Source organism: Nomascus leucogenys, chromosome 16, assembly GCF_006542625.1.
Source record: "Nomascus leucogenys isolate Asia chromosome 16, Asia_NLE_v1, whole genome shotgun sequence".
NCBI lineage: Eukaryota > Metazoa > Chordata > Mammalia > Primates > Hylobatidae > Nomascus > Nomascus leucogenys.
In genome coordinates, this window is record NC_044396.1 from 13,221,143 (window position 1) to 13,246,037 (window position 24,895).

General features: G+C 40.2%; 3 protein-coding genes across 3 annotated transcripts in view; 1 reads left to right on the forward strand and 2 right to left on the reverse strand.

Moving 5' to 3' along the window:
• Positions 1 to 450, reverse strand: part of NDUFAF6 (NADH:ubiquinone oxidoreductase complex assembly factor 6) — a 184,336-nt gene extending 183,886 nt beyond the window's left edge. The window contains exon 1 of the mRNA XM_030795491.1: positions 346 to 450. The gene's annotated coding sequence lies outside the window, so the exon portion shown is untranslated. The remainder of the gene's footprint in view (positions 1 to 345) is intronic.
• Positions 451 to 2,025: 1,575 nt separating this feature from the next.
• Positions 2,026 to 16,892, forward strand: CCNE2 (cyclin E2). Its single transcript, XM_030795494.1, has 11 exons — positions 2,026 to 2,066; positions 2,151 to 2,247; positions 2,326 to 2,379; positions 3,305 to 3,456; positions 6,176 to 6,311; positions 8,669 to 8,815; positions 11,203 to 11,298; positions 11,560 to 11,694; positions 13,876 to 13,987; positions 14,463 to 14,620; positions 15,377 to 16,892. Exons 1-11 carry the CDS (start codon positions 2,053 to 2,055, stop codon positions 15,488 to 15,490), a joined length of 1,215 nt encoding a protein of 404 aa, XP_030651354.1. The 5' UTR covers positions 2,026 to 2,052; the 3' UTR covers positions 15,491 to 16,892.
• Positions 16,621 to 24,895, reverse strand: part of INTS8 (integrator complex subunit 8) — a 57,868-nt gene continuing 49,593 nt past the window's right edge. Inside the window, exons 22-27 of the mRNA XM_003268361.4 lie at positions 23,645 to 23,748; positions 22,532 to 22,582; positions 20,961 to 21,034; positions 20,823 to 20,887; positions 20,624 to 20,667; positions 16,621 to 16,998 (exon numbers count right to left, since the gene is read on the reverse strand). Coding sequence (XP_003268409.3) covers positions 16,882 to 16,998; positions 20,624 to 20,667; positions 20,823 to 20,887; positions 20,961 to 21,034; positions 22,532 to 22,582; positions 23,645 to 23,748 — 455 coding nt within the window. The 3' untranslated portion in view covers positions 16,621 to 16,881. The remainder of the gene's footprint in view (positions 16,999 to 20,623; positions 20,668 to 20,822; positions 20,888 to 20,960; positions 21,035 to 22,531; positions 22,583 to 23,644; positions 23,749 to 24,895) is intronic.

The following is a 24,895-nucleotide window of genomic DNA, read 5'->3' on the forward strand; positions in this document are numbered from 1 at the left end:
GGGGCGCGGCGCGGCACGCGGGCCCGGGGCCTGCACGTGGTGGCGACCGTTCTTCCCACCCGGCCAGGTCCCCGGGGACCACCGCGCTCACGGGGAGAGGGAATGCCGTTCCCGGGCCCCGCTCCGGAGAGGGGTTTTACCCTCGGGGACCCCGGAATTGGAGGTGGGGAAGAGAGGAAGCAAGGGAGGGCGCGGCGTGGCGCGAGCGTTTCCTGCGCGGGGACTGCGGGATGGCAGGTGGAGGCCACTGCAGGCGCAAGGCGGCGGGCTGGGGGAGCGACCGACACATGAGGAGGGAAACCCGGTAGGGGGAGCAGGGAGCCGGAAAACAGGGTTGATACATACCTGGGTGGGCGGGCTGGAAATGCCTTCCCTGGGCGCCCAGCGCAGGGCCGGCGGAGCGGGCTCCAGATGGTCGCGGGCCGGGACTGGGTAGAGCAGAGTCGCACTTGGCCCTGCGCGCGGCTGAGCGGTGTTTACATTCTGCAGCCACTCCACGTTGTGCTGCCGCCCGCGCCTCCCATTGGCCAGCTCTTCAGCCAACGCTTTGCTCCTCCCCGAGGGGCGGGCCCTCGGGTCCCCGCGTCGCTCAGGAAAGACCTGGGTTCCCTGAGGCCTTGGCGGGACAGCTAGGGCGCGCCCCTGGACGGTCACTTCCCAGCCACCCTATGGTCGCCCGAGTCGTGTCCCCCTGTTATGCTCCCGGGCTGAGCCGCAGCCTGACACCCCCGAAATCCAGGAGTTGCAGTGGGAGGGAGCAAAAGCAAACTGGCGGGAGACGCGGGAGCCAGGCGGCGGGGAGGCTAGCCGCGGAGAAGGAGGCCCTGAGAGTTTCCCTACCGCCGCCGGCCGCGCCGTGGAGCGCGGTGGACACGGGCCGAAGGCCTGGGAGAGTGGACCCCATGGCCGCTCTGGGTGGCGGGCGCACACTGAGAGCAGGGCGCGGCGCGCGGGCGCGCGGGCTGACGGGCGGGAGAGGGGAGCGCGCTGTCCGGAGGTGTCAGTCTGGGGCGCATGCGTGCGGGGCGGGACTGGCCCGGCCTATATATTGGGTTGGCGCCGGCGCCAGCTGAGCCGAGCGGTAGCTGGTCTGGCGGTGAGGAGGTGCTGCGCGTAGGGGGGATGCGGGAGGAAAGAAAGCCCAGTTGGGCCGATCACTTACCACAGGCGGGAGCCTCAGGGAGGAAAATCGGGAGGGCTGAGAACTAGATGACTGGGGTTCATGGGTCCCCGCGTTCCGTCCCTGTCAGGAACCTTGGCAGGGGACCGAGAGGCGGGTGGGCATGGAGAGCCGCCCCTCGTTCTAGGGGCTTCTCTATCCCACCCTCATTTCGGGAGCTATCCCGTGGGAGAGAGGATGGGAGGCCGGGTCCCCTCCATGGGGAGAAAAGTTCCCGGCCAGCCCAGTCTCCCCTTTCTTTAGCTCCTTTTCCTGCCCTCCCCCCCGCCCTCCGCTTCCCATCTGGAGTTGGGGTCCCGGCGCCCCTCCGAGCGGCGGTAGGGCGGCGGGGCCGGGAAGGAGGGAAAGGAGACTGGAGGCCGTGACACCAGTCTTGGTTCCTCCGCCCCCTGCTTCCCCGCCACCGCCGCTCTCCAAATTGGCGCGGAACCGGCTTCTCCACAGCATTTCGCCTCCACAACCCCCTCTCCGCGCTGGTCCAGGATGGGAGGCGGGACATGGGGGCGCTGCCCAAGCCCCATTCCCGGTGTACGGGGGAGAGGGTGGAGGACCCAGAAAAACCCGTTTGAGGAAGATGTGCCTCCCTGCGCGTTCAAGGTGTCAGGAGTGCTTGGTGAATTTTTGGACACCCGCGTTCCAGCTGTACATTCAGTTGAGGAAATGCAGGCGTGTATCCAAAATGAATTACCATGAGCTAGCTAACACAGCACAGAAGATGGCAAGGTCACAGGGCCCAGGCCCCCTTCGGAGGGACTGAGCTTTCACCTCCGAATCAGCGTCTTACTGGCACTTGGAGAATGTGAATGGCAATGTACTTGACTGCGGCTTTTCCTCTCCCCCCTTCAGAGGTTTTATACACCTGAAAGAAGAGAATGTCAAGACGAAGGTAACATTATCTGCCTTAGAGACATGTTTCAAATTAGTTGCTGCCTTTAACTTACTAATTACACTTTTTAAAAATTCACTGCAGTAGCCGTTTACAAGCTAAGCAGCAGCCCCAGCCCAGCCAGACGGAATCCCCCCAAGAAGCCCAGATAATCCAGGCCAAGAAGAGGAAAACCACCCAGGTGATTTAAGGAGAAAGAGGGAGGAAAGAAATTCCATGCTGGGACTTTAGTTTACCAATGGTCTTTGCTATTTTCCAGGATGTCAAAAAAAGAAGAGAGGAGGTCACCAAGAAACATCAGTATGAAATTAGGGTAATGCAGAACTGGACTGGGTGGGTTTGGGGGAAAAATGGAGGATAGATGAATAAGAATAGAATTATGTGTTTATTGCTTTGCAATAGATTCCTCTGACACTTTTACTTTTAATGCCCCTAGAGGTCAGCAGGAAGGCGCTTATCTTTGGGTGGTTTCTATGTGCCCGAATCCTACTACAGCTGCAGAGTAAGTGTCTTCAAGCAGCTGGTTCCTTTTTGTAAATTCCTCCCTCTTGGAACTGCCTGGTGCACCAGGGCCCGCCTAATCTGTCCAATATACTGCTCTTTGTTCCCTCGCAGACTCTAGTAGACGGTCCTAATAGCTGCTTCTTGGGCATAAATAGGATGTGAGATCACTGACAGCCTGGCGCGCAGCCCTTTGGTACCTCTTCTTCCTATGTGTTTTACAGAAAGCAGCACTTTGGAGATAGTGATTGCCTTTGAAACCAGCATTATTGGGAAAAGGATCCTTTAAGTAATTGATTCCATTTTTAAGGTTTTGCTTTCAAATATTCAAAAGTATCAGAGCACATTTTTTTAAAAAAAACAGCTTATTTAAAAAAAAAAAAAAAGTCCCTGCTACTATTGCTAGATACAGAGAACTACAATTCTGTGATCTTGAAAGTGATTAGTATTTTAGACTGCAGGTGCATTTTGTTAATTACTGTCCTCCTTCAACACCTAATGTCTTCTGTTACCAGAATTGCATTTTGTTGTCTAAAACATCCTATTACTCTTTATAAAAATCAACATGAGCTATACGGCTTGTTTATAAAATATGAATGTCAAATTAGCTATATTGCCATCTATGTTAGCTGAAATTATGATTCTTTAGACATATTAGCTTTCATTTATGAAAGATCCATTACAAAAACTAAGGTTTTCCTTGCACAAATTGATATTTTTCTTTTTTTTAATGACAGAATTGTTGGCCACCTGTATTATCTGGGGGTATCAGTCCTTGCATTATCATTGAAACACCTCACAAAGAAATAGGAACAAGTGATTTCTCCAGATTTACAAATTACAGATTTAAAAATCTTTTTATTAATCCTTCACCTTTGCCTGATTTAAGGTAAGAAAAATATCAGTGATTTTATTTCAAAGATATAAAGTTGTGCTGATTTAATACATGGCACTATTTTGTCTTTTGATGTCATAAAATAGAAAAACATAAAAATTGTTTACTAATATTTAAGCATATGTCATTTTATCTGAGAGTAGTGCTGTTTGCAAATGATATGGGTATTTAAAACACCGATTCTACAAAATTATTTTCATTTGCTTGCTGACTACTATAAAGACTTAACAGGACGGAATTAGTTTTTTGTTAAGATAGAAACATTTTTACATGTACAGCTTTTTCCTTTAAAATTTTTATTCGTGTTTCTTGCAGCTTCAACTCAAAGGAAGCTTTTTCAATTGATGTATCAACCCTATTTATTTCTTACCAAACTTAGTAAGGTCTATACTTAATTCTTTTTTCTAGTCCATGAGTATAACTAAGAGGTACAGCTTATACAAAACATGTACTGTATTAATTTATGATTGGCCTTAATAAGCAATTTAATGGAATCAGACACTTAAACTCACCAATCCCCCTTTCCCTGCACTCTGTCCCACCTTACCTACCCCATAGGTGATCCTGCTATAGATGATCTATTTAGAGGTGATTGAGATTTCTCTTGACTGTGATCACATGCCTTACATGTTTAACTTTTTTGTATTGCTCTTGAGAAAACATTTTTTTTTTCACTTTTAATTGCATTTATTTTAGTGCTGAATTTACTCCTGTGCCATAAGTTTTTGTTTCTTCAGTTTCTTCTGGGATATCTTTTTCTTCTGGGCAACCGCCTCTTCTGGTTTAGGAACAATTTGTTCCTTTTCACTAAAGATCATTTCGATGCGGCAGGGAGAGATCATGTATGAGTTAATCCGACTATGAGCTCTGTAGGTCCGTTGGCACATCGTAGGTGCTTTGTTCACTTGGAGATGCTCAATGACCAGAGAATCTACACCTAAACTCTTAATTCAGCATTACTCTCTGCATTTTTAAGCATGTGCGGCAAAAATTCAGCACTCTTTTTGGGCCACCAACCTTGTGTCCAGTCCCACTGCTTGGCCTGGGGTACACCTACCAACTCCACCATTGTAATGTCAGAATGGTACACGCTGTTTCTGTAAAGTGACATTTTAAAAATACTTCATGGTGTTTTTTTTTTTCTGGAGACGGAGCTTTGCTGTTGTCGCCCAGGCTGGAGTGCAGTGGCGGCGTGATCTCGCCTCACTGCAACCTCCACTTCCTGGGTGCAAGTGATTCTCCTGCCTCAGCCTCCTGAATAGCTGGGATTACAGGCGTGCCACCACGCCCAGCTAATTTTTTGTATTTTTAGTAGAGACGGGGTTTCTTTTTTTTTTTTTTTTTTTGAGACGAGTCTCGCTCTGTCGCCCAGGCTGGAGTGCAGTGGCACAATCTCAGCTCACTGCAAGCTCCGCCTCCCGGGCCATTCTCCTGTCTCAGCCCCTCCGAGTGGCTGAAACTACAGGCGCCCCCCACCACGCCCGGCTAATTTTTTTTTTTTTTTTTTTTTTTTTTTTTTGAGACGGAGTCTCGCTCTGTCGCCCAGACTGGAGTGCAGTGGTGCAGTCTCGGCTCACTGCAAGCTCCGCCTCCCAGGTTCACGCCATTCTCCTGCCTCAGGCTCTCCGAGTAGCTGGGACTACAGGCGCCCGCCACCACGCCTGGCTAATTTTTTGTATTTTTAGTAGAGACGGGGTTTCACTGTGGTCTCGATCTCCTGACCTCGTGATCCGCCCGCCTCGGCCTCCCAAAGTGCTGGGATTACAAGCGTGAGCCACCGCACCCGGCCAAGAGACGGGGTTTCACCATGTTGGCCAGGCTGGTCTCGAACTTCTGACCTTAGGTGATCCACCCGCCTCGGCCTTCCAAAGTGCAGGGACTACAGGTGTGAGCCACCGTGCCGGCCACTTTGTGGTTTTTCCTATATGCATACCCTTGATAGCCTGGGCAGTTTCACGAGTGTTCTTACAGTGAACACAAAGATTTGAACCTCTTGATTTGCATGATTTTGTGGGGTTTTCCAGGTCAAGTGAATAGCCAACCATTTTCACAGATTACCTCAGACCACTTAGGGGAAAAGCAACATGGTTGTCTTTTAACAGCAACCTTTGTAAAGCATAAATAAGTGGGACTAGGAAGCACTCCTTTGAAATCTGCAGGTTTGGATGATCATAGTCCAGGTTCCCACTGTGTTACTTCAGTCTTCTATTTATTCATGCAAAGGAAATGGTTTCCAAAAATTAAGGTAGAAGTTTTTTTTCTAATTTAAGAGCTTCTTCCAAGTTCTAATTAAAAGTTGCATTTCAGTGTCTGAAAGTTGAATTTTATCTATGTGAAACAAGAGTTTGTATATTACATGGATTGCACAGTTTAAATTATGGTTTTTAGCCGGGCATGGTGGGTCACGCCTGTAATCTCAGCACTTTGAGAGGCTGAGGCAGGTGGATCACTTGAGGTCAGAAGTTCGAGACCAGCCCAGCCAACATGGTGAAACCCCATCTCTACTAAAAATACAAAAACTAGCCAGGCTTGGTGGCAGGCACCTGTAACTCCCAGCTACTTGGGAGGCTGAGGCACAAGAATTGCTTGAACCTGGGAGATGGAGATTACAGTGAGCCAGGACTGTGCCGCTGCACTCTAGCCTGAGCCACAGAGCGAGACTCTGTCTCAAAAAAAAAAAAAAAATTACGGTTTTTTTCCTCTCTTTCCATAGCTGGGGATGTTCAAAAGAAGTCTGGCTAAACATGTTAAAAAAGGAGAGCAGATATGTTCATGACAAACATTTTGAAGTTCTGCATTCTGACTTGGAACCACAGATGAGGTCCATACTTCTAGACTGGCTTTTAGAGGTATGTTACAGCAATACAAATTTCCTTTGTCTCTGTATGATGGAAGAATATTTAGCTGTAAATGTGCTTTCCATGTACTCTCAAGAGTTTATTGTTCATCCCCAGGAAGCTGTCTTTTTTGAGGTACTTACTGTAGTTGATTGCACCCAAAATGGAAAGTGACTCTATAAGAGTAAAATCAAGACAAAGCTACTACATGTAACTAAACCCAATTCAGAATTCCTGTTATCTGTGGATACTGCTGTGTACCGGCCACTTTCTGGGTGCCACAGATACTCAAGGTGAATGGAACATATAGTTGCTTAGGTTTTCAATTATGCTATACAAAGTGAAGAACTAGAACTAGGCTTCAGGGCCCTCAAGTCTTTTTCTGTATTAACAAAATCAAATGATGATGAGGAATCCTGATTTCTATATCCTAAACCATAATGAGACTATGGGTATCTGGAAGCTCTAAGCCCTCTATGGTCCAGATACCTTCTCTTTATTATATTCTTCTGTTCTTTTCCAAAGTATACCATTAATTTAAAGGAATAGTGATCCTGAAGCCCCTATAGATTTGTGCCAGAATTTTCTCTCTTGTTTAGGTCCATTCCCTTTCTCTGGATAATAGCTCTAAAAAAGTTTCTAAAATTATTATTGAGAAAATGATTACTTATGTTGATGACAAACTGATTTTTCCTCCAACTCTTGGATATTTGCTCTGTAGTCTCTTTAAAGACAGAGATGAAGCATTCTAAGGGAAAAAGACCATAGACTTTTTGGAGGAGGAACACATGGCAGAATAGATCTCAGAAGCTATCAGAACAGTTTTTAAGACTAAAATGTTGTCCTTTTGCATCAGGTCATCTTTTTCCTTATTTTGACTAGAAGGAGAGATTGTATTTGAATTGTGGGCACAAGAAGGCATTGGGTTTTGACTTTTTCTGAGTGTGTAGTGATCATGGAATCAACTTAAGCACAATTATGTTAATTTTTAATTTTTTTCCTTTTTGTTATACTGATACTCATCCAGTGGTTATCCTATTCAATTTATTCCTGTTTTTACCTAAATATGATTATGTATGCAAGAGCATACACAGTATATCAAATCCGGCAGTGTTAAACTCTGTCTTAGTATATTCTTCAGTCTAGGAATGCAAACTTGATTCAACATTTGAAAATCTATTAATTTATTACCTTAACAGTAAATAAGAAAAATGCTAAGATCTCAATAGATGCAAAAGACATTTTTTGAAATTCGACATTCTTTTTTTTTTTTTTTTTTGAGATGGAGCCTCGCTGTTGTCACCCAGGCTGGAATGGAATGGCACAATCTCAGCTCATTGCAACCTATGCATCTCGGGTTCAAGCGACTCTTCTGTCTCAGCCACTTACACAGCTGGGATTACAGGCGCGGGCCACCATACCGGCTAAATTTTGTATTTTTAATAGAGACGGGGTTTCACCCTATTGGCCAGGCTGGTCTTGAACTCCTGACCTCAAGTGATCCTCCCGCCTTGGCCTCCCAAAGTGCTGGGATTACAGGTGTGAGCCACCGTACTCGGCCAGCAAAAGAGATTTTCTTAACTCATTATTAGAAACCCATGTGGCCAGGTGTGGTGGCTCATACCTGTAATGCCAGCAGTTTGGAAGACTGAGGCAGGCAGATCAGTTGAAGCCAGGAGTTCGAGACCAGCCTGGCCAACATGGTAAAATCCCATCTCTACTAAAAATACAAAAAATTAGCTGGGCATGGTGGCACACACCTGTAATCTCAGCTACTCAGAGGCTGAGGTAGGAGAATCACCTGAACCTGGGAGGCAGAGGTTGCAGTGAGCCACTGCACTCCAGCCTGGGTGACAAAGTGAGACCCTGTCAAAAAAAAAACAAAAAAACAAAAAAAACTCTGGTATATATCTTTATTTCCTCATCTCCGAAATGGGGATAATGGTACCTACTTATGGAGTTACTGTGAGAATTAAAAGCTTTCCCTCAAAGTGTAGAAATGACAGATACTATTTATTATTATTAATAACAATAGTGAAACATCAGGGCAATTCCTATTAAAGTCAGAAACAAGAGATAAGATTTTGTTTATCACCAGTGTTAACCATTCAGTATCCTTTGATAATTTTTAACAGTGCAGTAAAATATGAAAAATAAATGAGGTAAGAAAAACTATAAAACTAGTAAATGTGGATAGTAATAGATTTGTTTATCCTAATAGTACATCTTAGTTTCTTTTTTTCCTTTCCTATCTTAGCTTTGCTATCAGTTTGGCTTAAACATATTTTAAAATCTGATATGCCAAGAGATGACTTTCAAATTTGGAGAAATTCAGAGGATAATATTTAAATGTTTGGATTCTTCTCTAGGTATGTGAAGTATACACACTCCATAGGGAAACATTTTATCTTGCACAGGACTTTTTTGATAGATTTATGTTGACACAAAAGGATATAAATAAAAATATGCTTCAACTCATTGGAATTACCTCATTATTCATTGCTTCCAAACTTGAGGTAAGTTCTCAAAGTTTATCCTTAGATATATTTATCCCAAACTTTTTTTTAAATCAACATATTAATCCCAAAGAATACTATGTTTTATATTAACTCCTTAGAAAAATGAATGTTTTTGTTTCTCAGTACATTTTCTGAACATTACCACAGGGATGAATGATAAATTATCATAGTTCCCTCTGTAATGTCTGAGCCTTATTGTAAATCTCTAGTTTAGATTCTGGGATTAGTATCTAAGTGAAATGTCCCATGGCTCATTCTGCCAAATGAAACATATTGATGCTCTATTTATATACATAATTATAGCATTTGTATTCAACAGAACAACCTTTGAAAACTAAACAGCTAATAAAATGAAATGAAATGAGTACTGTGTTGGGTTAGAATAATGGTTTATCCAGCCTTTTTTTTTTCTTTTTTCTTTTTTTGAGACGAAGTCTCACTCTTTTGCCCAGGCTGGAGTGCAATGGCGCGATCTTGGTTCTCTGCAACCTCTGCCTCCCAGGTTCAAGTGATTCTCCTGCCTCAGCCTCCCGAGTAGCTGGGATTACAGGCGCTTGCCACCACGCCCAGCTGATTTTTGTATTTTTAGTGGAGATGGGGTTTCACCATGTTGGCCAGGCTGGTCTTGAACTCCTGACTCAGGCGATCTACCTGCCTCGGCCTCCCAACGTGCTGGGACTACAGGCATGAGCCACCGCACCCGGCCAGCCTAGTATTTTTGTATCTGATGGTGCTGCCCTGATAGAAGGCACCTCCTTTCTTAAGATTTTCCTTCACATAAGCTCAATTTACTTTTCTTAATACATGATGGATATCATCAATACTTTCATCTAAAACTTTTATAGCTGGTATCATTTTGAGAGAAGAGGGATTGTGATCATATATTAATTTTTTAACTGTTTTCCTTTTTCTTTTAAATGTCTTTTGAGCCTTAAGAGCCATCCCCAAATTCTGCTGAATTTGGCACATAAACTTGTGTTCAGTCTGTCCTTACTTGAAATTATACTGTTTTAGACAACTTTCTAGACTGAAATCCTGATCTTTTAGCCTGTTCTCCTATGTGGGAGACACCTAATCCTTTGATGATTCTAATTCTTCTCTGGAGTGCTAAGACAGACCTGTTAGCCAAACTGCACAAAGTATTTTTTGATTAACCATATTTTTGTACTAGGGTAAAGGAAATGTTTTTAGTTTCTAGACCTTATTTGTTGGGTGCTTTGCTTTTGTTTTTTGAGACAAGGTCTTGCTGTCACACAGGCTGGATGCAGTGGCACTACTGTAGCTCAGTACAGCCTCGATCTCCCAGGCTACAGCGATCCTCCCACCTCAGCCTCCGGAATAGCTGAGACTACAGGGATCCACCACCATGCCTGGCTATTTTTTCTTGTAGAGACAGCGTTTCTCTTTGTTGCTCACACTGGTCTTAAACTCCTGGGCTCAGGTGATCTCCTACCTCGACCTCCCAAAGTGCTGGGATTATAGGTTTGAGCTGCTGCACTGCACCCGGCAGGGTGTCTCCTTTTGATCTGACCAATATATCAGGCAATCTTAAAACTAAGTTTGGCTGTTCTTTAACTGAAATGACATAAGACATTCTAGTTGTATTAATGAAAATTCAAAGTCAATTCTATGAAAAGAAGTGTTGATAATCAATATAGTTACTAGATACCTAGATATGAAAGTATCTTACTTTGTTTTGACTATAGAATTATTTTACTGAGATTTATAGTTAGTGAAGCTGTTCTTAAATCTGAAGCCTGTGTGTGATTTGTATATAGATGGTCCCCTACTTACCATGGTTTGACCTACGATGTTTTGACTTTATGATGGTTGAAAACAACCTGCATTCATTATGCCCCTTGACATACAACAGGGCTATGTCTGCTTAGGTTGAAAATACTGTAAGTTGAAAGTGCACTTTCTGGCCAGGTGCGGTGGTTAATCCCAGCACTTTGGGAGGCCAAGGCGGGCAAATCATTTGCAGTCAGGAGTTTGAGATCAACCTGGCCTACATGGTGAAATCCTCTCTCTCCTGAAAATGCAAAAAATAGCCAGGCATAGTGGCACACACCTGTAACCCCAGCTACTGGGGAGGCTGAGACACAAGAATCACTTGAGCCTGGAAGGTGGAAGTTGCAGTGAACCGAGATTGCACCACTGCACTCCAGCCTGAGTGATAGAGTGAGACTGCCTCAAAAAAAAAAAAAAAAAAAAGAAAATGTACTTTTTGTCTTTGCTTATTTCTTCAAGAAAATGAAAATGCACTTTCTACTTAAAACGATATTTTGGTTTATTGGGATGTAACCCCATTGTAGACTGAGGATTTGTAATTTGTAATTAATTTCAATCTCAATTGTACTCAATAAAAATATTACAATTTAAAGGAAATCTACGCTCCTAAACTCCAAGAGTTTGCTTACGTCACTGATGGTGCTTGCAGTGAAGAGGATATCTTAAGGATGGAACTCATTATATTAAAGGTAATAATAATTATGTTTTCCTAGTTGCAAAAAAGAAACCATGTTACTAAGTAACATAAGTAGTTATGATTGAATCTCAAATACTACAATGTAAAAAGTCAAAACTGAGGTATTAGGATCCAGTTCTAAGAGGTTAATGCATCAAAATATTGACAATGGTTATGGTTGAATGGGGAATTTACTTAACCTCTAACCTCTACTATATAATGTGGTGTATGTGTCTACATTCATTAACAGGCATTTTTAAATTTTGTTTAACAGGCTTTAAAATGGGAACTTTGTCCTGTAACAATCATCTCCTGGCTAAATCTCTTTCTCCAAGTTGATGCTCTTAAAGATGCTCCTAAAGTTCTTCTACCTCAGTATTCTCAGGAAACATTCATTCAAATAGCTCAGGTACTGACATTTTTATTGATTCAATGGTAATGTTATTAATTACAGGTTTTAGTGTATATAGTCTTAAATAGGCTATACCACAAAATGACATATTGACTTCACTCCTTAATTCTAGAACAAAACTTTTGACGCATAAAGTTCTGTCCCCAGTGTTTATGTTGCTTAATATTTCTAGAAAAACAAAGTCCCTACACTTTTCTGAGTACTTTCATTCTTTAGGAGTCCAAACCAAAGTATCTCTTTTTGATATAAAATGGGGAAAAGCATTTTTTCGCCAGTTGTGTTTAAGCTTTATAATGGCATAGAATTATTCTGTGTGATGTCTTTACATTTGGTTACACAGAGTGCCTATCAAGTTAAATATCAGAATTAAAATTACTTTGTTAAAAAAATTTTTTAGAACATAAATTCGAAGTAAACTTTTCCAGGCTAGCATATTTAACAAAGTAAGTAAGTAGAGGAGGAGGAGGAGGATCTGGCCGGGCACTGTGGCTCAGGTCTCTAATCCCAGCACTTTGGGTGGCTGAGGCAGGCAGGCAGATCACTTGAGGTCAGGAGTTTGAGACCAGCCTAGCCAACATGTTACTTGGGAGACTGAGGCAGGAGAATCACTTGAACCTGGGAGGAGGTTGCAGTGAGCCAAGATCGCACTGCTGCACTCCAGCCTGAGCAACAGAGCAAGACTCCATCTCAAAAAATTTAAAAAAAAAAAAAAAAAGGAGATCCCATTCTTTCTTGCTTACTTCTCGTAAGTAATCTTAAGGCTGCTGTATCTGCCATATAACAAAAGTGAAGAAAATCTGCCTTCTTATTCTACGTGGGATGTGAAAATCTAACATATGGAAGACATTTGGGGATAATTATTAAGTCACTTAGGTGAAAATTTGTGGGCAGTGGTGCTTAAATCTAGCACATTATGAATACTCAAATTGGATAACCACTAAGTATACTGAAATTGGTTTATTTTATAAAACTTTTTATTAAAAGCTTAATTTTTTCATCCAGAATTCCTAGCATCCCAAATTGTCCTAGGCAGCTATACCCTTCTGATAGTGATGGTAAATCTTTGATAAGCCAATAAACGATGTGGAGTTTCTAGAGGCATATAACAGTAATATTTCACTTCCAATTCCCAGCTCTTCTCCCATTTCTCCTACCTTCTGGACCAATGAGGACAAACAGAATTGAAGTTTAATTCCACTGCACAAGTATCTTCTCAAATCTGTGAAATCTACCCCTTTTACACTATACCATTCCACTGCTACTTGTTCAGCTCTTATTGCCTAGATTATACAGCCTTTTAACTAATCTCACTGCTTAATAAACATGTTTTCTTCTAGTCTGTCTGCTTCACTGCATTCTAAGGTATCTTTCTTAAAATGGAACTTTGACTTAAAAATCTTCCAGTAGCTTCAAGAATCAGCCTATAAAATTCTGATTTCTTAAAGACCCTTTGTGATCCAATCTAGACCATGCCTCTTTCTAGCCACCACCCCTCATCTTTCTTGATAAGATATGAAGGAAAAGTACTCATTTCATATTTTTCACCTTAGGAGTTCTGAACTGTGAACTGAGTTCCAAGTGATGTTCCTATACCTAGAACATTCTCTGCCTCCTACTCTTCCTGGCTGCCTTATCTTTTAAGACCCATTTATGGCAATTTGAGGCCATCCCTATCTTTTCCAATCTAGATTAGGTGCCCTTCCTGCTAGTACATGTCACACTGTATTACAACAGTCCTTCCTTGTCTACTTCCTTCAGGTTGGTGGCTTTTTTTTTTTTTTTTTTTTTTTTTGAGATGGAGTCTCGCTCTTTTGGCCAGGCTGGAGTGCAGTGGCGCGATCTCTGCCCACTGCAAGCTCTGCCTCCCAGGTTCACGCCATTCTCCTGCCTCAGCCTCCCGACTAGCTGGGACTACAGGCGCCTGCCACCACGCCCGGCTAATTTGTTGTATTTTTTTAGTAGAGACGGGGTTTCACCATGTTAGCCAGGATGGTCTCGATCTCCTGACCTCGTGATCCACCCGCCTCGGCCTCCGAAAGTGCTGGGATTACAGGCGTGAGCCACCGTGCCCGGCCGGGTGGTGGCTTATTTATCTCTAGATCCCTAAAGTTTTAGCAAGAGACATTTAGTACTCATCTTTCTCCTAAATTGCTTGTACTTTTGTTTTTCCTTTGTTAGCTTTTAGATCTGTGTATTCTAGCCATTGATTCATTAGAGTTCCAGTACAGAATACTGACTGCTGCTGCCTTGTGCCATTTTACCTCCATTGAAGTGGTTAAGAAAGCCTCAGGTAAGACTCTCCATTTGTTGTCTTCTTACCTTTTCACAACTTCTAATGGGACTACAGTCTCTGAACTTTCGAAACATTCTGCTAAACATGAATTTAAAACTTTGGCAAAAAAAAAAATTAGCTGTTCCCAGTGATTATCTTTCTGTTAGAAGTACTTTCCAATCCTGAATGTTTATCAACAAAAAGACCAAATGGAATTTAAATACAGTTGAAACGAATCAACATAGAGTTCTTTGGGATTTGACCATTTCAATTTCATATGTAAAAGGTACTGGTTAAGAAGTTCTGAAGTCCTTTTTCCCTTCAACATAGTCACGTAAATAGTTTGAGAGTGATAATCTGTTTTGACATGCTAAACTTGTTATGATTTGGTTTCTTTTTAAAATATCTCAAAAACAGCAGCAAGTACATCAGACATATGTAAGAGAGTTTCTGATGTACAACCTTCATGCTTTTCTAACTTTTTTCTATCTAGGTTTGGAGTGGGATAGTATTTCAGAATGTGTAGATTGGATGGTACCTTTTGTCAATGTAGTAAAAAGTACTAGTCCAGTGAAGCTGAAGACTTCTAAGAAGATTCCTATGGAAGACAGACATAATATCCAGACACATACAAACTATTTGGCTATGCTGGTATGTTTTTTTGTGAGTTTTTTGGCTTTGCTATCTGAATCTAGTAAGTCACTGAAACTGATGGTAGGAATAGAGTACTCCTTCAGGCAGTTTCAGGGGAAAGAAAGTTCTAATGGGCACACTGATTTCAAAATGTAGAAAAGTTAATAAAATTACTTTGAAATCAAAGCAAGATTTGTGAAGTGTCTCAAGATCAATGCCAACAGTCTAGATAAGAGTTTAAAAAATATATAACATGTTATGGCTGGGTGCGGTGGCTCACACCTGTAATCCCAGCACTTTTTGGGAGGCCGAGGCAGGCGGATCATGAGGTCAGGAGATCAAGACCATCCTGGCTAACACAGTGAAACTCTGTCTCTACTAACAATACAAAAAATTAGCCAGGTGTGGTGGCACGTGCCTGTAGTCCCAGCTACTCGGGAGGCTGAGGCAGGAGAAAGGCGTGAACCCAGGAGGTGGAGGTTGCAGTGAGCTGAGACTACGCCACTGCACTCCAGCCTGGGTGACAGAGCGAGACTCTGTCTCAAAAAAAAAAAAAAAAAATTATATAGATAGATAGATAGATAGATATAGATAGATAGATGATAGAGAGATAGATAGATATATAACATGTTACAGAAACTTTCAGAATATGACCCTTCACACTTGCAAAGACATAAAAAGACTATTAAAATTAGGCCTAAATAATCTCAGATAAGTACCCAGAAGTCTGGTTTGACTTTATGAAATCAGTGCATGATTTCTTCCCATGTATAGGAAGAAGTAAATTACATAAACACCTTCAGAAAAGGGGGACAGTTGTCACCAGTGTGCAATGGAGGCATTATGACACCACCGAAGAGCACTGAAAAACCACCAGGAAAACACTAAAGAAGATAACTAAGCAAACAAGTTGGAATTCACCAAGACTGGGTAGAACTGGTATCACTGAACTCCTAAAGTTTTACAGGAAAATAGTGCTGTGATTGATTGTCCTAGCCAATTCAGAAGTTACACTGCCACTCTTTGATTTTAAAACTTACAATTGGCACTAAAGAATACATTTAATTATTTCCTATGTTAGCTGTTAAAGAAACAGCAGGACTTGTTTACAAAGATGTCTTCATTCCCAAGGTTACTGGATAGAAGCCAACCACAGTCTATACCATAGCAATGTTTCTCCTTTAATCCAGTGTTACTGTGTTTATCTTGATAAACTAGGAATTTTGTCACTGGAGTTTTGGACTGGATAAGTGCTACCTTAAAGGGTATATTAAGTGATATAGTACTTTGAATCTAGTTGTTAGATTCTCAAAATTCCTACACTCTTGACTAGTGCAATTTGGTTCTTGAAAATTAAATTTAAACTTGTTTACAAAGGTTTAGTTTTGTAATAAGGTGACTAATTTATTTATAGCTGCTATAGCAAGCTATTATAAAACTTGAATTTCTACAAATGGTGAAATTTAATGTTTTTTAAACTAGTTTATTTGCCTTGCCATAACACATTTTTTAACTAATAAGGCTTAGATGAACATGGTGTTCAACCTGTGCTCTAAACAGTGGGAGTACCAAAGAAATTATAAACAAGATAAATGCTGTGGCTCCTTCCTGACTGCGGCTTTATTGACATGTAGTTGCTTGGTAATAACCTTTTTGTGTATCACAATTTGGGTGAAAAACTTAAGTACTCTTTCAAACTATTTATATGAGGAAGTCACTTTATTACTCTTAAGATATCCCTAAGGAATTTTTTTTTAATTTAGTGTGACTAAGGCTTTATTTATGTTTGTAAAACTGTTAAGGTCCTTCCTAAATTCCTCCATTGTGAGATAAGGACAGTGTCGAAGTGATAACACTTGACCTAAACTTCTATTTTCTTAAGGAAGAAGAGTATTAAATATATACTGACTCCTAGAAATCTATTTATTAAAAAAAAGACACAAAAACTTGCTGTACATAGGCTATTTCTAAATATTTTAAATTAGCTTTTAAAAAAAAAAAAATCCCACCTCATAAAGTAGATTAGAAAACTAGATTGCTAGTTTATTTTGTTATCAGATATGTGAATCTCTTCTCCCTTTGAAGAAATTATAAATTTAAGCTATTATGGTATGAAGTCTTCTGTATAGTTTGTTTTTAAACTAATATTTGTTTCAGTATTTTGTCTGAAAAGAAAACACCACTAATTGTGTACATATGTATTATATAAACTTAACCTTTTAATACTGTTTATTTTTAGCCCATTGTTTAAAAAATAAAAGTTAGAAAAATTTAACTGCTTAAAAGTAAAGTTTTGCCATTGCTTGGAGAAACTTTTTTTTCCTTCTCTGCGCTGCCAGCTGTAACACTTCTTCTGGATTGCTTGCATTCAACTCTGTCTGGCCGATGGCTTTGATCTTCCAAAACAGAAAAGTGATGTTATTAGAGGTGTGTCAAAAATTAAGTTTTGTTGGTACAAGTAATATAAAGCTACCTACGTGCTAACAACGATAAAGTTTAATGATTAACTGAACCTCTAATTGTAAAACCCAAGAGTCTTGGAAAAAAAGTTAACATAAAGATTAACCAGGGCCACTCTCAAGGAAAGATGGACTACTGAGCCATAGTTTATGGAATTACTTAAGTGCCATTTTAATATATTAAGTAAATTCATGTAAATTTATTTGAAAGTTTAAGTAAGCTCTACATGGCAATTTTTAGAGTTAAACTAGGGCTCCACTTGTTAATGTGCAAAAATAACTAATGGCTCAGCACTATAGTCGCATATAGTGGCTCAACTTTTCATGATTAGAAAGAAGTGCCTCAACCAACTAAATATACACACTAGTTTTTTGCTATGGAGTGTTTAGGACCTTAAAATCTATAGATTAAAAAAAAAAAAGAGAGATTAGGTTTTTTTTTCTTGGTTTTTTTTTTTGAGACGGAGCTTCACTCTTGTCGCCCAGGTTGGAGTGCAATGGCGTGATCTCAGCTCACTGCAGCCTCTGCCTCCCGGGTTCAAGTGATTCTCCTGCTTCAGCCTCCCAAGTAGCTGGGATTACAAACGCCCGCCATCTCGTCCGTCTAATTTTTGTATTTTTTAGTAGAGACAGGATTTCACCACATTGGCCAGGCTGCTCTCAAACTCCTGACCTCAGGTGATCCGCCACCTCAGCCTCCCAAAGTGGTGGGATTACAGGTGTGAGCCTCTGCACCCAGCCTAGAATTTCCAATAAGACTTCTGATATGTGGCTTGAAGAGAGAGATGACTATTCGGATATGATCATCAGGTATGGGAAGTTGGGGAATAGGAGAAATTGCTGGATGATGCCATTTCAACATGAAGGAATGCATGTGGCAAAAGTTGGTAGTAGAGTATAACCAGAGTTGTTTCAAACAGATATCCCAAAGATAACTGGCTATAAAAACCCGAAGTGTGAGACAGAAGTTGGAATAGGAGCCAGATATTTGACAGCAGTAATACACCCCATGTGGACAGTAATCAAAACCGAGAGTGGATTAAATTACCTAGGGAGAATGTAGGGTTACAGAAAAGTAACCCAAGGACTAACTTCTTGAGAAAACCAAGTTTAAGGAGTAGGCAGAAGGAGACACCCACAACAAAGAAAAGGAAGAAATAGAGAAAGTAATCCAATAAAGATGATGTCAGGGAAGCCAAAGGAATAAAGACTTTCAAGAAGGAAGGAGATGTAATCAGGAAAAGGACTGAAAAGTATCCACTGGATCTGGCATTTGGTGGCTCTTGAGAGAAAAGAACGGTGATGGCAGAAATCAAATTGCTGGCTTGAAGAGCTTCAAAAGCTAGGCAGAGAGGGATGAGGGGGCTGGAGGTGGAGGCATAGACAACAAAAACTTGTATTAAGATGAAATATTGTATAGACTATGGGAGAGGTTGACTATATAGGAAATCAACTAACTCATTAAAAAGTTATTGAGGGGGAGAGAATTCAAAGCATAAAAATTTGCCTTCATCAAAGAGTAGTATAACCTCTTATGGGCTGCATAGTGGGCTTAACAATGAGTACAGCTGTAGATTTTAAAGGCAGGAAGCAGCGAATGAAATAGGAATTGTAAGCTAGCACTCACAAGGTCACCATTCCCAAGACTCTAACATCCATGAGGACAGAGCCTGGCCTGTCTTCACTGGTATATCTCAAGCACAGAAGAGGTAAAGAAGTTACTGAGTATGGAAAAAGTAGAGAGAGGACAGGGGCTGAAACAGGAAAGTCTAAAAATTAGAGTCCACGAAGAGAATGTGGACTACCGAACTAGTGGCAGGTAAAACAAAAAAGCTGACGGGCCAAATAAGGTTGGAGACTGGTTTGGCAGTGGCACCAGTTGTAGGACTTTTTCCAACAGTCTCAGTAGCCCAAGAAAATAAAACACGTAAGTTTCTGAACTTATGCAGGGCTAGGGCTTTCCCAGGTGAGGTAAAGGATAAAGTGAAGATGCTAAAAATACTGATCAAGAGTAGTTCCATCATAGCAGGGGTTCCCAAGCCTGGTTCATCATCAGACTACCCGGGAAACTTAACAATTCGATTCCAGGGTTCCACTTCAGACCAACTGAATCGGTATCTCTCAGTGTGCAGAATAGTATTTGTCGTACTTGAGATGAGTAGAGAAGGGAAGATGGAAGGGAATGACTGGGAAAAAAAAAAGTCACAAACCTCAACATCCCACTGATCATGAGGGGCTCAGGAGCCAGGAAGTAACAGAAAGATAGGTTATGGGCAGAGAGTGGGTTGCAGTATAAGATCTAATGTAGAACAATTGTGCCTGACAGTAAGACATGGCTTTGGGTGTGAGTGGCTGGTACAGAGTAAAAATAACACTCCATAGATCTGAGGCTGGCAAGGACTTGTAAAGCTCAGGGTGACAGGTAAATTCATCACGTCTTTTGACACATGTAGAGGAACAACCAGATGCTTACGTGAGCTAGTAAGGAAGTAAGGTATGAAGGATAAGGGTCTCAAAAAATGATACCAGTAGAAGTGGTTTGGAAATAGCAAAAAGGAGCTAGGAAAATTTTTCAATATTGCCTTCCAGCCCAAGGTAAATTAGAAAAGGGAGAATGAATTGCCTCCAATCAAGTGGAACTGGCCTTCATGTTCTTTTTCCTTTTTTAAGTGCTGTTATTATTCTGTTTCTTCTAAACAACGGGCATACATTTTAGTCCAAGTACAAAGTTTAAAAGACCCTTAATAAATGGCATTTTTAAAAATTAATATAAGTGAAAGAGCAAAGAAAAGATCTGTGGTGATACTGCTGCAGTAAATGTTAGACAAGTAAATACGGCCATACAATTTAAAATGTTTTGGCCCATACATCAAATTTAGATAGAGTTCAACTAATCAGTGATTCTGGGGCACCTAATATGTGCCAGGCACCATTCTAGGGACCAACTATGACAAAACAAGTCCTTACCCTCCTGGGGAAATAGATATTAGGAAAATATACAGTATGTTAGATGTTGATAAGTTTCTGGAGAAAAATGTAAAAAGAAATGAGAATAAGAGTACTGGAGGGAAAAGGGAAGCAGAAATTGTTACTTTATAAGATGATCAGGAAAGGATGATTGAGAGATCTGAGGGAAGTTGGATGTTCTTGGAAGAGAAAATTTCAAAGGCCCTTAGGTGGTCAATGTTCTTGGCTTGTTCAAAGAACAGGAGGGGTACTGGTGTAGCAGAAATTAGCAAGGAGGAAAAGTCAGATGGACAGGCTAGAGGTCAAGGTGTATAGAGCCTTATAAAGCCATTGTAAGACTTTTAACTTTGTGTGAGATGAGAAGCCATTGGAAGGTTTGGGACAGAGAAATGACATGATCTAACATTTGAAAATAATATATAATGACATGGAACAGTTAAAATTATGAAAAAAAGATCTTTTATAAAGTAAACGCTGATAATAAAATTCTGGCAGTAACTAGGTACACAAAATCTATTTTTTGTTGGTTCACATCTTAACAATTGTTTAATATTCTGGAAACTATACCACTGAAGAAAGGCATAAGGTAACTTACTGCAATTTGTCTTTTATCTGTTTCTCCTCTTTTATGATGAAGATCTAATGAATCAGTTAAGGAAAATAAATCTGATAGTATTAAATATAATGAGAGAATCTCAACTCATTTTCAGTTTTGATTTGGAAAATATACAATATTAAATATTTCATTATAAAAATGGATCATTCTAACATCACACACATTGATGAACGGATACAAGTCAAGTATTCCAAAATGGTAACATCCCATATGTAGTCGTAGTAGGAGTCCATAGCATCATGACTGAAAGACAGAATTCAGTTACTTCTTAAGCAGAAAAATGTTGACCTCATTATTTTTGAAAAATTATTCATACCTGTTTTGTTCTTGCAGAGATTTAAACGCTGTTTTGTAGTCAATTTCTCTGAGGAACTGACATAAAATGGCCACCTACATTAACAAAGATTTAAAAATGGTTTCATGTAATGAAAGCTTGGTTTTACAGGGTAATCTTGAATTATTCTTATATGAAGAATATATTCTTTAAGAAGCCTTATAGATCATATTGAATCAGCTCATATTTATGGATTCCATCCAATTTTAATTTCAAAAACCTTTATACACGTGTCTGTCTGACCAATATTCTCTTCATCAGTGACCTAAACCACAAATATTTAGAGGTTTGTTTGAATGAGAAGCTGGCAAAAAGCCAGTTCAGAAAACTGAAGGGGGTGGAAAACTGCCAAGCCAAAGTGTCATGACATTCAAGGACATACAGAGTGTGCAATTAAACCTTTCATAGCTGGCAAGTATAGACGCTCATTTTGGAAAAATTTAGGCTGCCAGTCTGCTTAACATAGAAAACATTTCACTCAGGTCATCATGTTCATCTCTTTAAAAAATAGTTTTTATTGATTTAATTCAGAAACCATAAAAGTTACCCTCTTAAAGTACCCAATCTGGTGGTTTCTGGTATATTCACCAAGTTGTACAACCACGACCACTCTGTAATTTCAAAACATTTTCATTACTTCCCCCAAAAAAGTCCATTAGCAGTCACTCTCCATTCCCTCTCACCTCAAGCCTCTGATAACCACTAATTTACTTTGTCTCCATACATCTGCCTACTCTGAACATTTCATATGAATGGAATCATAGACTATGTAGCCTTTTGATTCTAGCTTCTTTCACTTAGCATACTCTTTCAAGGTTCACCCATGCTGTATCACGCAACAGTAACTCATTCCTTTCTGTGGCTGAATAATATTTCATTGCATAGATATGCTGCATTGTGTTCAGTCATTCATCATTTGATGGACATTAGGGTTGTTTCTACTTTTTGGCTATTATGAATGATGTTGCTGTGAACACTTGTGTACAACTTTTTCTGTGGACATATGTTTTCAATTCTCTTGGGTATACACCTAGGAGTGAAACTGCTGGGTCATATAGTAATTCTTATGTTTACCTTTTTGAGGAACTGGGAAACTGTTTTCCTGAGTCTACACCATTTTGATGCTACACCATTTTATATTCCCACCAGCAACATATGAGGGTGCCAATTTCCCCACATCCTCACCAACATTTGTTTTTAAATATCTTTAGATTACAGCCATCCCAGTGGATAGGAAGTGGTATCTCATGGTTTTGATTTGCATTTGCCTAATGACTAATGCACATTTCTAATCTAAAGTATCTTTAAAAACTTGAAAAATGCTTTTTTCCCACTTAGGAGGTTTAAAGGTCAATGTTTTTAATTCATACTTTCATTTTAGTTGACATTCTATAAACTATTAAAAAAAATTTAAAGAACATGCCAAATTCTTACACACCCTAAGTGATTCTGATATGGAAAATAAAAGCTGATTTCCAGTTCAATGCTTTGTATTTATTATAAACTCTAACATACATAAAAAATTGAACAACTTCATAATATTATAAACTAACCTGTGTGTGGCAATTCAGCAAAGAACAACATTTTATCATTCGTTTTATTACCTACAAAAGCAAAATTCTCATTATTTTCAAAAAACAGCTAACATGGATTGTAACAAATGTGCCACTCTGGTATGGGATGTCAAAAGAGGAAGCTGTGTGTGGAGGAACAGGGAGTATATGGGAACTCTGTACCTTTTATTCAATTTTGCTGTGAACTTAAAAGTGCTATAAAAAAAAAACCCAAAAATCTAATAAATGTTCAATCTTATTTTGAAAGCCATTATAAGTATTTTTTAAATATCATTTAAGTTATGATACTGGTAGCCTACATCAGAGGAAATAGCAACGCATATCAAAAAAAAAATGGACAAAATTTGACACCAGGTGCAGGAATGGGGAAGAAATGGGAAGAAGTAGGTCAAAGGGCACAAATTTGCAATTAGAAAAAGTCTAGCAAGCTGATATACAGTATGAGGACTAGAATTCATTATACTGTAATGTATACTAAAAATTGCTAAGAGTAGATTTTAGGTGCTCTTATCACAAAAAATGGGTAAGGAAGGCAACGGATATGTTTTTTTGTTTGACTGTAGTAATCATCTCACTGTGTATATTAAAACATTATTCTGTATATCTTAAATATATACCAAAGAAATTAAGGAAAAAAATAGGGATTTAGGAGATAGAATCCATATGATTTGAGAGCTAACTGGATGGTGGCAGGAGGGTCAGTAAAGAAAAAAGCCAAAAATGATGGTCAGGGTTTGGGCTTGAACAACTCAAATGGTTAAACAAAAATGTTTAGTATTTTGCAGGGGTTTTTTTTGTTTTTGAAAGGGCAGGTGAATTTATTAGGAGTGTATTAGGAGTTTATTACTTTATGGTAAAGACAGACACAAATCAGTTTGGACAAGTTGAATTTGAGGTGTTCTGGGGGAATCAGGACAGCAATAGGTGCTAGAAATAAGGACAATGAAAATACGCAGAGCAATGTGTTCTAGAGCCATGAACCTGGGACTTACGATCACATTACAAGGAAATGGGTAAGTTCAGCCAAAAGGGGGCCCAGGAAGAACATATACAGGTAGGCAAGAAGCCAGCCAGCCCATGAAAACAATTTACCTGGTCTGTATAAACATCAGGGGGCACAGCCTTGTTAAAGAAGTCAGAACACACAGCTCCTGCCTGGAGGTAATAGTGAAGAGCTGCTGAATACTGATTCGTTGCTGAAACAGAAAAACAGACATAAGTTATTAGAGGTAACAGTTGAAAAACAGGGATTCCTTTGTTAAGAGTCAGGTGCAACTTCATAAGTTAACAAAAGCAGATTCTAACCACAGATCTAGAAATAAAATGTTAATTCATATTTCTTGCCAAATGTCCTAGTACAGAATTTGGTAGCTGGAGATTTTATTTCCCAAATGTCCAAACTAGAAACAAATTATGATTTTGTGAAGTAGTTCAGAATCAGTATATCAAGAAATTGACAGCTATCAAGCTGATATCTTGAACTTGATAGATATCGAGAAACTGATAGCTTCTTTTGGGGGCTGGGGTGGAAATGAGTATTAAAATCAGCATTTGCATCAAAATAATCCAGAAGAGAGAGGAATGATGTGGGAAAGGGGACACGTGAAACAAGACTGGCCATGAGCTAATTACTGTTAATTAGTAGCTGGGTGGTAGACCCATGGGTGTTCAGCACACTATCCCTTTTATCTTCATATCTTGAACTTTCCCTTTAAAAAATTCAACTCATTAGGAAACAAGCATGATAGGAAAAAATCTTAAAAATTAAAAACCAACTCCTAAAACACAGATTCTGAAATGATTCTAGTCAGAAATTTTATTTGATCTGTAGAGTAATAGAAGCATTGAAAGTTTCGTAACAAGTGGGAAAACCTTATCACATATAATCCATCAGAGGAGTAATGGGGAGAGTTAGGATCTATCTCCAAGAATAAAAATAATGATCAACTGTACCTGCAGAGATTTTAGAATCTCTAAATAGCATTTTAAAAAGAAAACTTCATTCTCCTTTAAAGATGTTTTACCAATTAATTAGATTTAAAAAATTCATGCTGGGCACAGGGGCTCACGCCTGTAATCCTAACACTTTGGGAGGCCGAGGCGGGCAGATTACCTGAGGTCAGGCATTCAAGATCAGCCTGGCCAACATGGCGAAAACCCGTATCTACTAAAAATACAAAAATTAGCCAGGCATGGTCGTGGGTGCCTATAATCCCAGCTACTTGGGAGGCTGAGGCAGGAGAATCGCTTGAACCCGGGAGGCGGAGGTTGCAGTGAGCCAAGATCATGCCACTTTACTCCAGCCTGGGCGACAGAATGAGACTCCATCACAAAAAAAAAAAA